The 12,183-nt window shown below is 40.1% G+C and overlaps 1 protein-coding gene across 2 annotated transcripts in view; it reads right to left on the bottom strand.

Moving 5' to 3' along the window:
• LAMA3 (laminin subunit alpha 3) overlaps window positions 1-12,183 on the bottom strand; it is a 330,267-nt gene that overhangs the window by 93,531 nt on the left and 224,553 nt on the right. For both annotated transcript variants that reach the window (XM_004387926.1, XM_023742062.1), the window contains exons 37-38: window positions 10,757-10,840; window positions 1,361-1,591 (exon numbers count right to left, since the gene is read on the bottom strand). In XM_004387926.1, coding sequence (XP_004387983.1) covers window positions 1,361-1,591; window positions 10,757-10,840 — 315 coding nt within the window. The remainder of the gene's footprint in view (window positions 1-1,360; window positions 1,592-10,756; window positions 10,841-12,183) is intronic.

Raw genomic sequence — 12,183 nt, 5'->3', positions numbered from 1 at the left:
TCTAAAAATATATGTCAACTTGGTTAGGCCATTGATTCCTGGTATTGAGTGGTTGTCCACCATACTTTGTGTTCTGATGGGATTATCTTATGTGTTGTAAATCCTAACTTCTACGATGCTAATGAGGCACGATTAGAGGCAGTTACGTTAATAAGGCAGGACTCAATCTACAGGATTACGTTGCATCTTGAGAGAATCAAGCAGAGAGGAGAGGGTCTTCATCACCACCAAGAATGAAGAGCCAGGAGTAGAGTGTGTCCTGGACTCAGGGTCCCTGCACTGAGAAGCTGCTAGTCCAGGGGAAGATTAATGACAAAGACCTTCTCCTAGAGCCAACAGAGAGAGAAAGCCTTCCCCTGGAGCTGGGGCCCCGAATTCAGACTTCTAGCTTCCTAGACTGTGAGAGAATAAATTTCTGTTTGTTAAAGGCATCCCCTTGTGGTATTTCTGTTACAGCAGCGCTAGAGAACTAAGATAGTGGCTATGAGTCAGAACTGACTCAACAGCACCTAACAGCAACAGCAACAATGAGGGAGGGAACCTGAGGCTCCACTCTACCCTTTGGGCTATGGATTTTAATCAGCTAGAAAAGAGACAGCAGGGAGGAGGAAGAACACAGGAGATCTGCGGACTAATTGTTGTAAGATAGGAGTCCCCAGAAAGCCATGGCAGGTAAGAGATTTGCAGGTTAAAAACACAGAAAACTCTTCGGTGCAGATCACCCTGGGATTGCCTGCTATCAAGGGGTCAAGAAAGTGAAGAGTTTGATAAGTCTCTATACGATGGGTGTATGGGAGACACAGGATGACAGTGTTTGCTGTTTCCTAATAACTGCTCTAACCATTGTGATTTCTTTCCACTCTTTAGGAAAAGTACATATTTAAAACTTGAGATATTAAATTATTTCACTGTATGGCACATTTTAATCAAATGAGGACAAAGCAGTCAGACTGGGCCTCAAACAAGGGTTTACTGCAATCTGGAAAACTGGTATGCGATTTTGCCTTGCAGAATCCAGGACATTCTCTGGAATTCGACTCTATTCTGCGGGGACGTGAAAAAGGCCCTGATTAGCCAAAGTCATAAGGACCCTGTGTCTACCATTGGGAAAGCACAGCTCAAATACTGGGACCCCATGGGCTGGCTCCTTCCTACCATCCCCAGAACCTAACAAGCTTCCCAGAACCTAAATGCTTTTCTATGCATTTTGAGATATTTGTGATTTCTTTTGCATATTTAATACCTGAAGATAGTCTAGGTAAAATATAAGCTATTGCCCAGCAGAAACTTGTACAATGGACAGAAGAGCGTGCCCCAGAAGTCCCCTCTGGGAATTTTAAAGCAGAGGAAAATTTCCTACCTGGCATGAGTCACCAGTATAGGCAGGCGGGCAGGAACACATCTCTACATGATGTGCTACACTTCCACTCCCTGAGTTGGAGGCCTGCTCCAGCCCCACCTCGCCCAGGGTGAGCCGCTGCGTCTCGGTGAAATAGAGGCCTCGGATGCGCACGCCTTCCAGTCTAGACAGCACTGTCATCAGCTCTTCCCGAGACACCAGTGCACCGCTGCCTGCGTGTCTGAAGTTCCCCTGCACATGGGAAGAGAAGGGAAAGGTCTCCCTCAGGCAGGCTCACCTCCAGGGGGCTCAAAGGGCAGACACCCACAGCAAATCAAGAAAAAGATATTTCAACTACGGAAGGATAAAAAAAAAATCAGATGGGTAACTACCCAGCGTATTTACATTCTGAAGGCAGCTGTGCCAGATTATTCCCAAAAAGAGAGGGTTCCAGGAGAAGCCAAAAATTAAATGAAGAAGACAAGAAATAAGGGGCAATAAAATAATTTTCCCAGTGTTACACATATTTAAAAATGCACTTTTGTTTGTACAGAAATAAGGTGAGGAAGATATAAGAAAGAAAGTCATATGGAAAACAACTGAGTTATGCAGCTCAGATCATTCATTAAATGTGCATAATTATGACAGAAAATACAATCTTGTCTTACATATTCACACTCACATTATTGTAATAAAAGCAATATTATAAAATTTTTATATATTGATGTCAACTGTCCACAATGTGGGAAGCCCCATAGAGAAGGGAGGGACATAGCTCCTGTCCAGAGATTAAAAATCTGGAGCAGCTTTGGGCAAACAATGGCCTTGGAATCAACCAGCAGAACCTTCTGGCAATGGCTTTCCCCATTCTAGCTCCTCTATTTCTTGTCTCTTGTCTCTCCCTTTTATAACTGATGGCACAGTAATTTTAATCACACGCTGAAGGATCCCAGGGCTTCTGTGACCCGTTGCTTGGAGTGTTAAGAGTAGGGCATTAGAACGCACATGCCTGGGTTCCTATCTCACCTGCAGCCCCGCAAGCTTTGTGACCTTAGAAAAACTACTTATCTAAAAATATGAATGATGATAGTGCTAGCTGACAATTATTCAGCTCTTCTTATGTACCAAGCATTGTATTACGGACTTTACAAATGTGCTCTTATAGGATCCCCACAATAACCCTATGATACAGATACTATAATCATCACCTCCATTTTACAGATGAGAATGCCGAGCACAGAGAAGTGAATTAACTTGTCCAGAGTCACACAGCCAGTGAGTGACATACCAGGATTCAAACCCAGGTGCACTCACTCTTTATATTCTGTTGGCAACCTTCATAGTCTGTTGCCTCCTTTGTACTCCATTTCCATATCTCTTAAATGGGCACAGTTAATACCTAATCTCTAAGAGTTATCATGAGGATTAAAGTATAAAGTTAAGTGATATAATGCATATAAAGTGTTTAGCATAGTGTCTGGCATGTAGTAGACATTCGAAAAATGGTAGCTATTATTAACATGTAAATATATATAGTATTTATGTAACTTTAATGTAGGTTTTTAACAGCTTGAGGTATAATTTACATACAATAGTATTGACTCATTTTAAATGTGCAATTCAATGATTTTTAGTAAATTTACAGAGGTGCGCGGCCATTGCCACAATCTAGCGTATTTTTATGCAAATAACATGCAGCTTCTGCATTTGCCAGCCCCGCCCTCCTCTCACAGGGTATTTTTGTAAACATACTATGCTAATTTTTTTACAGCAACACATGAAGGAGGACTGGCATGCCAGCACTTGTGAGGGTGTCTCATGGTCGGGGTGGGGAAGATGTGGCCAGCAAACAAACGCAGAAGGCACGTGTTACTTGCGTAAAAATACGGTGATTTTAGAACATTTCCATCACTCCAAAAAGAACCCTTGTGCCCATTTTCAGTCACTACCCATTCCTATCCCTAGCCCCAGGCAACCAGTAATCTATTTTCTGTCTTTATGGGTTTGCCTATGCTGGACATTTTATATAAATACTAACTTAATTTCAATAGCATGCAAATAATTTGCTCCTATTAGGTCTGATCCCTCCTCTCTCCTTTGTGCTATTATTTTCATAAAATTACTTTTTTAGGCATTATATGCCCATTAACACAGATTCATAATTATTGCTTTATGCAGTTGTTTTTTAAATCAGATAGAAGAAAAGAGTTATAAACAAAAGATACATATATACTGCCATCTATATTCATCTATGTAGTTACTTTTAACAGTGCTTATTATTCTTTATGTGGATTTAAGTTACTGTCTAGTTCCTTTCATCTGAGCCTAAAGGACTCCCTTTAGTATTTTTTGTAGGGAAGTTTTGCTAGCAATGAATTCTCTCATGGAATGTCTTAATTTCTCCTTCATTTGTGAAAGATAGTTTTGCCAGATATAGAATACCTCGCTGACAGTGTGCTTCTTTCAGCACTTTGAATATGTCTTCCCACTGGCTTCTGGCTTCCATGGCTTCTGATGAGAAATCAGCTGTTAATCTTATTGAGGACTGCTTGTATGTGATGAAGTGCTTCTCTCTTGCTGCTTTTAAGACTCTTTGTCTTTTAGCATGATATTTTACGTGATACATCTGTGTGTGGATCTTTTTTCATTTATCCTACTTGGAGTTTGTTGAGCTCCTTGGATATATAAAATACGGTTTTCCATCAAATTTAGGAAGTTTTCAGCCATTATTTCTTCAAATATTGTTCTACTCCTTTCTCTCTCTCCTCTCCTGGGACTCCCAGTACTCCCATTATGTATATTCTGGTACACTTGACTGTGTCCTAAGGTCTCTGAGGCTCTGTTCGTTTTTATTCATTCTTTTTCTTTCTGTTCCTCAGACTGGATAATCTCAATTGTCCTATCTTCAAGTTGGTTGATTCTTTCTTTGACTGCCCAAATCTGTTGTTGAGCCCCTCTAGTGACTTTTTTATTTCATATTATATCTTTCAACTCCAGAATATCTAATTGGTTCCTTTTTCATAATTTCTGTTTCTTTGTTGATATTCTCTATTTGACGAGACACTGTTCTCATACTTACCTTTAGTTATCTGGACATGCTATACTTTAGTTGTTGTTGTTGTTTTTTAACATATTTAAAATAACTGACAAAGTCTTTGTCATGTAAGTCTAACATCTGGGCATCCTCAGGGATAGTTTCTATTGACTGTTTTTTTGGTTTTTCCCTGTATGTGGACCTTTATTGTTTCTTTGCATGTCTCAAAATTTTTTTGTTGAAAACTGGACATTTTAAATAATACAATATGACACTTCTGGAAATCAGATTCTCTACCTCCTCATGGTTTGTTATTGTTACTGTTTGATGTTGTTGTTTGTTTGTTTAGTGACTTTTCTGAACTAATGCTGTAAAGCCTGTATTCTTTACTGTGTGTGACCAATAAAGTCACTGCTTGGTTAGCTTAATGGTCAGCTAATGACTGATAAGAGGTTTTCTTAAGCACCTGAAACCAAAGAGCCTCCTAGTCTTTGCTGAGAAGCTCTGTATGTATGTTGGGGAACCCCTTTAACAATCAGCGAGGCAGCTGATGACTCCACCTTAACCTTCACTTCCTGGTTGCACAAGGCCTCAAAGTCAGCTAGATGTGAGAGCTTACAGCATTCTCAAGTCTTTCCTGAACATGTACACAGCCCTAGGTGTGTGCCCAGTCCTAGGCGTGCACAGCCTTCTACATTCACAGGAATATACTGAAGCTTTTCAAAGCTCCTATGAACATCTTAGGTCCTGGATGATGAAAATGGTTTGCAGCTCGGCTATGAACCTAAAGGTTGGCAGTACAAATCTATACAGTGGCACTGTGAAAGAAATGCCTGGCAATCTATTTCCATAAAGATTACAGCCACGAAAATCCTATGGAGCAGTTCTACTCTATAACACATGGGGTTGCCATGAGTTGGAATTGACTCGATAGAAATGGGTTTGGTTTGGTATAAACTTATTAGTCCCAAGCTTTTTCTTTTGAGCTATGTGTTTAGCCTATTGCTTTCCCCAACTGTTATTCACCACCTTAGGTAGTCATGAAAGTAAATAATTGCCTCTAAATGTTTTTAACAAATGTCCCCAAGGAAAAGGCTTTTCATACTGGAAGAGAATTGAGTCAGATCAAATAAAGACAGTCTTGCAAGTGGGGTCTTCCATGAAACGCTCAGACAGGCCAAATAATGACAGTTCACTGGAAATGAGCCTTTGCAGAAGTTCAACCCCTTTCCACCCCTTTCAGTGGCTGTGAGGCTGCTGATTTTCACTTTGATTGTGGGATGTTGGTTTCAAGGCTACTGTGGAGCTGAAGAGCACGTGACTGGAATAGGGCAAGTTAGAATGCCACAAAGCTCACTCTTCTTATTGAGATTCAGTCATTTTTCTTGAATAAATGCTCCCACATTGCTGAAAGACTTTGGTTAACTTTCAGGCTTGTGAAAAAGTTGATTTTGACAATTCCTGTCAGTGTTCTCACTGCTTTCAAGGAGGAGAAAATTTTCAGAGGTTCTTACTCCGCCTGTTTTGCTGACATCACCCCTCTTCATATAAATAGAATCATACAATATTTGGTCTTTTGAGTCTTGCTTCTTTTACTCAGCATAATGTTTTTGAGGTACATCCCTGTTATAGTATCAATCTTTTCTTTCTTTTATTACTATTATTTTATTATCCATTCACCTTAATGTAAAATTTTAAAGCCAGTACATTTTGACCTTCTTAACTATTTTATGCATGTGAATATAGGAAAAATCTAGTAGAGCCAAATAAACATAAAAGAAAACCAGGCAAGAGAAAAATAGACTACAGGAAAATAAATGATAGTATAGAAAGAACATAGATTAGAATACAGAAAGATGTTAATGTTTTGGTGATTAGGTTATAGTTTCTTTTAAAAATGCGAGAAGGGAGAGAAAAATTAGTGGAAAAGGGAAAAAGAAGGGATTATAAAATGTGCAGAATATGTGGGAAACAGATTTTTAAAAAGGAGATAATACGGTAAAGTAAGAAGAAAGGGTGTCCCTAGTGGGAAACTTACTGCCAAACTTCCACTGCAGGCCTTTCAGAGGACACAAACAGCACCTCTGGCCCAGGCAGTCAAGGCAGGTAAGCCAGTCAAGGCAAATCTATGCTGGGGACTTGCTTATGGCATAGAGAGGTACAGTAGCACGGCCAACAGAAAACTCTACAAGGGGGCCACACCTTCAACAGTGGACTGTAACTCCTAATATGAACCAAGAAAGCCTGAAATACATCCCTCTAGGGGTGCTAAATGCCAAAGATTAGCTCTTCTCTATCCTAGTTTCTAAATGGACTCAAGGGTTCTACTGATGGTTCCCACCAGCTCAGAGTAGGCTCACAGGAAGAGAGCATACCAAGCATAACATCTTCAACCAGCATCTACTGAGAGCTCCCAAAGGGGTAATGAGAAACAGAGGGAAAACATCTTTCCTCTTCAGATAAGAAACTCCCGCCCAGGATGTGGAGCTAGAAACATCCCACTAAGTGGACAAGAAGATGTGACACACTAGAAGTTTCCATGACCCAGAAAATATGAAGGCGTTTGTTAAACAGAGTCACCCACAGACCACAAAGCTCTGCTCTTAACTAATCATTTTTCCTTTTGGGAATTTGAAAGATTTTATTTGTGTTTACCTTGGGTCCCTGAAAAGTTCCTTGTCTATTAACAAGCCTATTAACCTACATAATCAATTAAAAACATGTAAGTCAGGTTTTGTTTCCATTGAGAGTTGGTCTTTTTCCCAAGCAGTGAGAACAATCACCATAATTATAACTTAAACCATAATCTTTAAAATCAAGTTGGTCCTGACATCTAAACAGTTAAGTCATAAACAATCAGGATTAAGATTTGTGTGGTACAGGCAAACCAACAAGGAAACTCCAAAAATTATAAGGTTTGCTCATCCTCTTTTACTGCATAACCAGCTCCTTTAAGAAGGCTTATGTGCTGTAATCTTAAGAGCTAAGTTTTTAACAGTGGAATAAGACATACAGAAATGTTAAAATATGTCTGCAAGTTCAAGGTACCAAAAAGTATCACCTTGAGTACCGCATAATTTTAATAGTACAAACAGAATACCATTTCTAAGGAATAGCTGTAACTAAGTAGGTATGATAAAATGTCTTCTAATTTGATGTTGTTGTTGTTTGTTGTTAGCTGCTGTCGAGTCAGCTCCAACACGTGGCAATCCCATGTACAACACAATGAAACGCTGCTTGGTCCTGCGCCATCTTCATGATGAAGTTCATTGCTGCAGCCACTGTGTAGTTTGAGTGCCTTCCGACCTAGGGGGCTTCATGTACCAGCACTCTATTGGACAGTATTCTGTTGTGATCCATAGAGTTCTGATTGAGTAATTTCTAGAAGTAGAGCACCAGGCCTTTCTTCCTAGTCTGTCTTAGTCAGGAAGCTCTGCTGAAACCTGTCCACTCTGCTGGTATTTGAAATAACGGTAGCATAGCTTTCAGCATCATAGCAATATGAAAGCCCCCACATCATGACAATCTAACAGATGGGTGATAAATGACTTGATGCTTTCCTTTATTTAGCTATATTACTCATTTCTTTTGATGTAAGGCAATTTTGTGGCTTTTCTAGCCATCCATCTACAGCATTTGTTGGATGCTCAACAGGTCCCAGGTACTGACAGAGGCCTGAAGATAAAGGGAGCTACATGGTAACATCTACAATCTCACAGGGTTATTAAGACAAAGACAATTAACTGACACACAGGTGAGAAGTGCTAAGTGCCATAAAGATAGTGCAAACAAAGCACCGGAGGACCACATTCTGTATATTTTATAATTTATGCTTTAAATTCAGTGGGATAAAATAAGTTAGAAGTTGTTTGTTTGCAATAACTAAATTATAGATCAAGAAGGAGCATAAAGGATACCTACATAAATGGAAAAACATACCATGATCACAGAAAGGAAGACTCAACATTGTGAAAATATCAATTCTACCCAAAGCAATCTACAGATATAATGCACTCCCAACCTAAATACCAACAGCATTGGAAAAACTAATCACCAACTTTATATGGAAAGGAAAGGGGCCCCAGATAAGCAAAGCATTACTGAAGAAAAAGAACACAGTAGGAGGCCTCATACTACCTGCTCTCACAAGCTAGTATACAGCTATGGTAGTCAAAATAGCCTGGTACTGGTACGACGACAGACACATAGACCAATGGAATAGAATCAAGAACCCAGATGTAAACCCATCCACCTATGGTTAGCTCATTTTTGACAAAGGATCAAAGTCCATTAAATGGGAGAAAAGACAGTCTTTTTAACAAATGGTGCTGGCAAAACTGGATGTCTATCTGTAAAAAAATAAAGCAGGACCCATACCTCATACCATACTCAAAAAACTAACTCAAAATGGATCAAAGACTTAAATATAAAACCTAAAACGATAAAGATCATGGAAGAAAAAATAGGAACAATGCTAGGGGCAATAATACATGGCAAAAATACAAAACAAACCATAACTAACAGTGCACAAATGCCAGAAGATAAACTAGATAACTGGGAGCACCTAAAAATTAACACTTAGGCTCATCAAAAGACTTCAACAAAAGATAAAAAGAGAACCTACTAACTGGGAAAAAATGTTTGGCTATGGCCTAGCTGACAAGGGTCTAATCTATGAGATACTGCAGCACTTCAACAACAAAAAACAAATAATCTAATTAAAAAATGGGCAAAGGATATGAACAGACACTTCACCAAAGAAGACATTCAGGCAGCTAACAGACACATGAGGAAATGCTCGTAATCACTAGCTGTTAGAAAAATGCAAATCGTAACTACAATGAGATATTATCTCACCCCAACATTACTGGCACTAATCAAAAAAACAGAAAATTACAAATGTTGGAGATGTTGCAGGGAGACTGGAACTCTAATACACTGCTGGTGGGAATGTAAAATGGTACAACCACTTTGGAAATTGATCTAGTGCTTCCTTAAAAAGCTAGAAATAGAAGTGCCATACGATCCAGCAATCCCACTCCTAGGAATATATCCTAAAGAATAAGAGCTATCACATGAATAGACATAATCCACACCCATGTTCACTGCAGCATTGTTCACAATAGCAAAAAGATGGAAACAACTTAAATGCCCACCAACAGATGAATGGATAAACAAATTATGGTACATATACACAAAGGAATACTATGCAATGATGAAGAGCAATGATGAATTTGAGAAACATCTCACAACATGGATGAATCTGGGGGGCACTATGCTGAGTGAAATAAGTCAATCACAAAAGGACAAATATTGTATGAAATCACTATTATAAAAGCTAAAGAAAGGGTTTACACACAGAAAAAAAAAACAATCTTTGACAGTTACGAGGGGTAGGGTTGGGAGGGGAAATCACTAACTAGATAGTAGACAAGTGTTAACTTTTGGTGAAGGGAAAGATAACAAACAATATAGGGGAAGTCAGCAAACTTGACCAAAGCAAAGTCATAAAAGCTTCCTAGATACATCCAAACACCTTGAGGAACCAAGTCGCTGGGGCTGAGGGCTAGGGACCATTGTCTCGGGAGATTTCTAGGTCAATTGGCATAACATAGCTCATAAAGAAAATGTTCTACATCTTACTTTGGTGAGTAGCGTCTGGGGTCTTAAAAGCTTGTGAGTGGCTATCTAAGATACATCTATTGGTCCTATCCAGAGCAAAGGAGAATGAAGAAAACCAAAGACATGAGGAAACTATTAGTCCAAAGGACTAATGGCCCACCTGAACCACAGCCTCCACCAGCCTGAGCCCAGAAGAACTAGATGGTGCCCATCTGCCACCATGAGGGCTCTGACAGGGATCACAACAAAGGGTCCAGGACAGAGCAGGAGAAAAATGTAGAACAAAATTCAAATTCACAAAAAAAGACCAGACTTAATGGTCTGATAGAGACTGGAGGAAACCTCGAGATCATGGCTCCCAGAAACCCTACAAATTCAGAACGGAAGACACTCCTGAAGTCTACCTTTCAGCAAAAGATTAGACAGGTCTATAAAACAAATAATAGCACACGTGAGGAACGTGCTTCTTGGTTCAGTCATGTATACGAGACCAAAGGGCAACACATGCCCAAAAGCAAAGATGAGTAGGCAGGAAGGGACAGGAAAACCTGACGAACGGACAAAGGGAAGTGGTGTGGAAAGGGGGAAGAGTGCTGACACACTGCGAGGATTGCAACCAATGTCACAAAACAATTTGTGTCTAAATTTTCGAATTGAGAAATTAATTTGCACTGTAAAGTTTCACCTAAAGCACAATAAAATCAAAGGGAAAAAAATAAGAGAGGACCATAAAGAACCATTTTATCAAAGCATTCCTGTACCTCCACCACCTGGACTCGCCCATAATACAGCCGGTCTGGCCGGGGGTTGTTCGGCTCCTCATAGACCACTGACATCTGCTGACCCTGTTTAAAGAGGAAGTGAGTGCTTTAGCATCTTGGTTGGAATGTTTATAACAGATCTAAAAACAAATTTCTACAGACCTGCATTACATGGAAAGACTGACTCTAAAAAATAGTTCAGAAATTGACTGGTTAAAGGATTAGTGACATGGAAACAGAAAAATAGTATCTAGTACAGTTTATTTTTACAAATAGGGAACAAGGAAATCTCCCTTGAAAGTGATTGAAAAGGCAAGGCGGTGGGGGAGGGGAACAACCATGCCTTGTAGTGAATACATGAGGTGCTGTTTCCATTACTGCCTCCTAAACAAAAAAAAACAACTAAACCCATTGTCGTCGAGTCGATTCGGGCTCATAGCGACCCTACAGGACAGAGTAGAACTGCCCCACAGAGTTTCCAAGGAGCAGCTGGTGGATTTGAACTGCTGACGTTTTGGTTAGCAGCTGTAGCCCTTAACCACTATGCCACCAGGGTTTCCCATTACTGCCTACAGGGCCAAATTTTGGTAGCAAGAAAGTGCTTTGATGCGGGGGTTAGTGAAGAGGGGTGGGCAGGGCTGAAGGATAAAATATAAATTATAAAAATATTCATAGCAGGGAACAGCAGAGCCAGCAGTATCGGGGAGGACTTAGCTCTGTGCCCCTTGCCCTGTGGGGATCTAGCCTTACTCATTCTCAGCTCCCCCTTTCATCTCCCCATCCCAACCCCTTCCCATTACAGTGGCTCTGAGAGTCTCCTAACAGGGCAGAATGGGAAGGTCAGGGTCCACCAACTGTACCCCAACTCCAAACACACACAAAAAGCCTCTGCTGTCTTGTTACAGCACCAAATCCGAAAGGATTCCATTCTATAGGACCCGTGTTTCAAAAGCAAAGCATTATCTGGGGTCACAAATTATTTAAAACCTAAATCTAAGAAACATGCCCTATAGGCTCTTAATTACAAGGGCAAGGAACAAAGCAGCAAAGCAAAGCCTAAATAAAATTAAGAAGAAATTTTGGTCATTACCCCTAAGTGAATTCCAACAGTTTGCACAATAAACTCTGCAGTAAAAAATAGGTATAGCAATGATCTGAACTACACGATGCTCTGCAAAAAATACGACACAAACAGAGCACCGCCATGGCTTTATTTTTATTGTGCAGCTATTTTTCCTCAGGCTATAACTGTTAAATCATTGGTGCTTTATTTTTAAGATCTTCTGCAAAGGGTCTTTTGGGATTTTTGAAACAACAATTCAATAGATATGGGTGCCAGTAAAAACAAAACACAGCACCACAGTGCCTGAGCACAGACATCCACCAAGAACGGGCGGCCCTTAGCTGTGATGAGGTGTGTGAGACTT

The sequence above is a fragment of the Trichechus manatus genome, unplaced genomic scaffold, assembly GCF_000243295.1.
Source record: "Trichechus manatus latirostris isolate Lorelei unplaced genomic scaffold, TriManLat1.0 scaffold00199, whole genome shotgun sequence".
Taxonomy (NCBI): Eukaryota; Metazoa; Chordata; class Mammalia; order Sirenia; family Trichechidae; genus Trichechus; species Trichechus manatus.
The sequence above is the reverse complement of the archived record's forward strand: the minus strand, read 5'-3'. Positions and strand labels throughout refer to the sequence as shown.